The sequence below is a fragment of the Sinocyclocheilus rhinocerous genome, unplaced genomic scaffold, assembly GCF_001515625.1.
Source record: "Sinocyclocheilus rhinocerous isolate Xijiao unplaced genomic scaffold, SAMN03320098_v1.1 scaffold1137, whole genome shotgun sequence".
NCBI classification, from domain to species: domain Eukaryota; kingdom Metazoa; phylum Chordata; class Actinopteri; order Cypriniformes; family Cyprinidae; genus Sinocyclocheilus; species Sinocyclocheilus rhinocerous.
This window is the reverse complement of record NW_015647153.1, coordinates 430,401-435,171: the sequence shown is the minus strand read 5'-3', so window position 1 is coordinate 435,171 and position 4,771 is coordinate 430,401. Positions and strand designations below refer to the sequence as shown.

General features: G+C 33.0%; 1 protein-coding gene across 1 annotated transcript in view; it reads left to right on the top strand.

Annotated features, from left to right (window-relative positions):
• The window catches only part of LOC107709020 (testican-2-like), a gene marked incomplete at its 5' end in the record, with an annotated part of 7,630 nt that extends 6,627 nt beyond the window's left edge, over positions 1 to 1,003 (top strand). Inside the window, 2 exons of the mRNA XM_016513415.1 lie at positions 102 to 239; positions 311 to 1,003. Coding sequence (XP_016368901.1) covers positions 102 to 239; positions 311 to 441 — 269 coding nt within the window. The remainder of the gene's footprint in view (positions 1 to 101; positions 240 to 310) is intronic.
• Between the last annotated feature and the right edge of the window lie 3,768 nt (positions 1,004 to 4,771).

The window sequence follows — 4,771 nt, the reverse complement described above, 5'->3', positions numbered from 1 at the left end:
TGTCTGTCTGTGTGTGTGTGTGTGTGTGTGTGTGAGTGTGAGTGTGTGTGTCTCTCTGTGTGTGTGTGTGTGTGTGTGTGTGTGTGTGTGTGTGAGCGCAGGCATGTTCATCCCCAGCTGTGATGAGGATGGTTACTACAGAAGGCTGCAGTGCGACCGCAGTCGTGGCGAGTGCTGGTGCAGCGACCCTCACGGAGCAGAGGTCACCGGGTCACGTATCCATGGAAACCCCGACTGCGGTGAGTGCAGCTTTGCCGTCTTCACGTCTAGTGGATCGTGCAGTGATTGAAACTCTGTCTGTGTGCCGTAGACGAGCTGCTGAGCTCCGGAGACTCCAGCAGCGGCGTCGGCTGGGAGGATGAGGAGGAGACAGACGCGGACGAGAACACAGAGGAAGAGGAGGAGGAAGAGGAGTCTGACGACGGCGGGTACATCTGGTAAAACACCTTCATCGTCTGCCATCCACATCTTTTACTTCGGCTTCCTGAAACATCCGACCAGCGTTTGAGTGTTTTTGATTTCCGTCATCGGTTTATCAGATGCAAGATTCAGACGCAAGAAAGACTCGAACTCTGCAACACGGGAAACACGAAAGCCTCATCATTAACAGGGTATTACGGTTCATTTGAGGTGATTTATGCAACAGAACTTGTTCGCCGTGGTTTATAAACCTCTGGAGATCAGGTTTACACTCACTGTACAGACCTTCATCCGTGTCAATGTGACTATAATCACGAGTTTCAACCTCTGTCTCAGTAAAAACATGCTAAAGATGAAAAATCCGATGAATTTATAATGCATATTCCCTAAATGAATGCTCAGACACCATCAGAGAGTAACGTTTGCTCTCTGGAGCAGCTAAAATAGTCTCAAAACTCATTCTCTAATTCACATTCACAAAACATTTGTAGAAATGTGTATAAGAAAGATACTGTATTCATGAATTGTGTTGCATTTGCAAATCATATTTTGTGAATATGAATAAGGTTTATCAATTGTTGTTTATAACTATTTTTGTGCATGTAAGTTCATTACAACTATATATTTATAATTTATAAGCAATATAATTATTATACGTATTTATTTGCAAACAGCAAACTCATACCTAATTTACTGTATATTCCCAAAATATGATTTGCAAAATTTACATTCACTTTCTGAAAGTTTCTACATCAATATTTTTTGTGAATGTGAATTCGCTTGTTTAAGTTTATTATTATAAGTATATACTTATAAATTATAATTATTTATAAGTATATGTTGGCAAACAGAACTTGACAAATTCATAACCTAATTCATATTCACAAAAATGTTATTTGCATATGCACAATCAAATTTACAATCATAAAATGCAAAACCTAATTCATAAATACACTGAAAGTTTCTCCATCAACGGATTTAATTCTTTGTGAATTCGCTTACATTTAAGTTTATAAGTATATTTTTGCAAACATAAATCGACAAACTCAATTTAACTCATATTCACAAAATATGATCTGCAAATGCACAAATTTAGTCACAAAATAAGATTGACAAACGTAAAACTGTCTTTTTTATGTTTATTATGAATTATTATTAATGTATTATTAATTATAAGTATGTGTTTATTATAATATATATTTGCATATATTTATAATTTCTAAGTAACATTTATTTTAAGTATATATTTGCAAACAGAAAAAGATGAACTCGTAACCTATTTCATATTCACAAAATATGATTTGTAAATCCACAAATTTATATTCACAAAGTAAGATTTACAAATGCAAAACTCAAGTATGTTTGTGTCTTTTCTTTCATATTCACAAAATATGATTTGCAAATGCACAATCAAATTTACATCCACAAAGTAAGATTATGGATAACGGATTGACTTCTTTTGAGAATGTGAAACATCATATGTGAATCATATTTGGTAAATGCATTAATTTTGAGAGTATTTTAGCTCCATTTTGCTCTGCTGAGAAAAAGACTAGCAAACAGACGAGTGGAGCGATCCAACCTTTCCAGAAACATCCGAGCTCTTTAAACAGCACCTGTCCTGTCAAATTAGTGGAATGCAATTAGCTGTTGTATAATTTATGATAATGCTTTGATTCTGAATCAGAATTGACTCGGGTTTCTTGAATGCACAGCTCAAAGCGTGTGTTTGGTTGCTCATCAGGTTGTGTTAAAACAAAACGTGAAACGTTATGAGTTGTCGATTATGTAAATGTTCTCGGCTATTTGAATTGCTTTATTTTTCGTATTGCATGATAGTTTACAACAGAAAGCTCTTTTATTGGCTCTTTCTCTGTCGGATCAAAGCGTATGTGTGATGTTGAGATTCTCTAAATCTGAGAAATAAAACTCTCTGATACATAATCAGCTGTGTGTTCGTGTGTAAGGATGTATTTGATGTTCCCGACGTCTTGAGAAACTCCAGAGGAGAAATATTTAGTTTGACAAAATCAATATCTGGCAGCGCTGCAGTGAATAGAATTAATATACAGTCTCTGAAAACACTGCTGTGAAATCAGCACACGCCAGCGCACAGTGAAAACAAAGATCCTGGGTCATGAGAATCAGAGCATTTATGCTCATTAATGCATCAAAAAATATTATGCAGAATGTGATATTATTTCTGTTTCATTCATCACACTAGAAATGGACGGTGTTGAGTAGATCATCTGTGCATACAATGCAACAGGGTTATTATTATAACAAAATGACTAAAACTTTCACTAAAATGTAAATAAAAAGTATAAAAAATGTAAATAAAATATTAATAAAAACTGTAATATTTACTAAATGACTATTACTAAAAAAGTATAATTATTAAAATAATAAAAAAGCGATAAGTTACTAAATATAAAATAAAAATTATAAAAATAAAAACTAATTTAATATATTAAATTAATATATTAATAAAAAATGAATAATTAATCAATAAAAAATATTAAAATTAAAATAAAATAAAAGTTGTTAAATTACTACAACTTTAACTAAAATTAAATTAAGTAAAAACAAAGTATAGAAATGAAAACTAATTTAAAATATTCATAAAAACGATATTAGTTGCTAAATTACTATTAAAAACTATAATAATTACTAAATTAATAAAAACAATGAGTTATAAAATTACTTCAACTTTAGCTAAAATTAAATTAAATAGAAAAGTATAAATAAAAATTTTACTAAATAAAGTAAAACTACTAAGTTTTAGTTACTAAATAAAAACGAATTCAAAATATTAATACAAATTAATAATAGTTACTAAATTACAACTACGAAAAATCTGTAATAGTTACTAAATTAATAAAAAACTAAAAAAGAGTTACAAAATCACTACAACCTTAACTAAAATTAAAATAAAAGCACAGTATAAACATAAAAACTCATTTAAAATATTATGATACTATGATACTAAATTAACACTGCTGTGCACAGTTTACATGCGATGCATTGACATTTATGCAGTATTTGGCAAATGCTTTTATCCAAAGTGACTTGCATTACAATGAAGGAATATGTTATATTTCAAATACCATACATTTTAGCTCATGCATTCGAACCCATGACCTTGGTGTTGCTGTTTGAGCCGCAGAAGAAACCAGAAGGCTTTCAGCATAATGCAAGTGTTTCAGACACTCGAGCATTCACATTTGCAGTGGTGTGCTTTAACCAGTTTACAGATTCAGATAGTGTTTTATTAACACCCCGAGGCATAAACACACATCTATAGCCAGTCTGAACAAACACACACACTCTTCATTCTGAAGACACTCAAGTGAAACTTCTGTTTCTGCGTGTTTCTGCTCACGGTCAGGATTTCCACCAGATTTGACAGTAAAGCTGTTGGATCACTGTCAGTGTCTTTTAAAGGGGTCATAGGATGCTACATGCACTTTTACAAGTAGTTTGAACTGAAATGTGTGTTGGCAGTGTGTGTACACAACCACACTATAATGATAAAAATGTTTTTTTTTTAATCTATGTGCTAATTAGCAAGTTTCACGATGAATACAGCTAAAGTAAACAGTCTGTGAGAGCAGCTCGGAAGAGAGGGGCGGGGCCAGGAGAGCTCATTAACATTTAAAGGAAAATGCTACAAAAACGGCTTGATCTGAAAAAAGCTGTTTTTGACAGGGTAAAAAAGGTGTTTTTTTTTACACTACCATTGAGATATTTTAACCAAACTATGTTACAGACTTTTCATTAAGACCCTAAAGAATCATATCAACTTGTGGAAAATGGGCATCCGATGACCCCTTTAAGCACACTGTGACTGAAAGATCTGTGCGATCTGGAAATCACTGCTGCCTCCTGCTGCTCTGCAGTGGAACTGAACATGATTTTAAACACTTTCAAGGAATATTTCAGCCTATGATGAGAATTCTGGGTTACACTTTATTTTAAGGAGTCTTTGTTGCATGCAGTTTAATTATACAACTGAATACTGAGTAATATTAACATGTACTTACTATATGTTTAGGGTTATTTGTTACTGTTATTACTAGAAGTACATGTAATGTGTAACAAGGACACTGTAATTTACGCCTGTGGTTCTAAACACATATGACTATTGCTTCAGTGAAACACAGAAAGAGACATTCTGAAAAATCCATATGCTTTCTATATAAAGACAGTTCACGTCTGTAAAGGTCCAAAAAGTGCCATAACAGAATTGCATATGAGTTTACAGAAAATTTACAGAAATCTAGCTCTCAGATCTCACGTGTTGGTATGCATGAGTCATATGAACTACTGCTTTTATCATACTTGTAGAAAA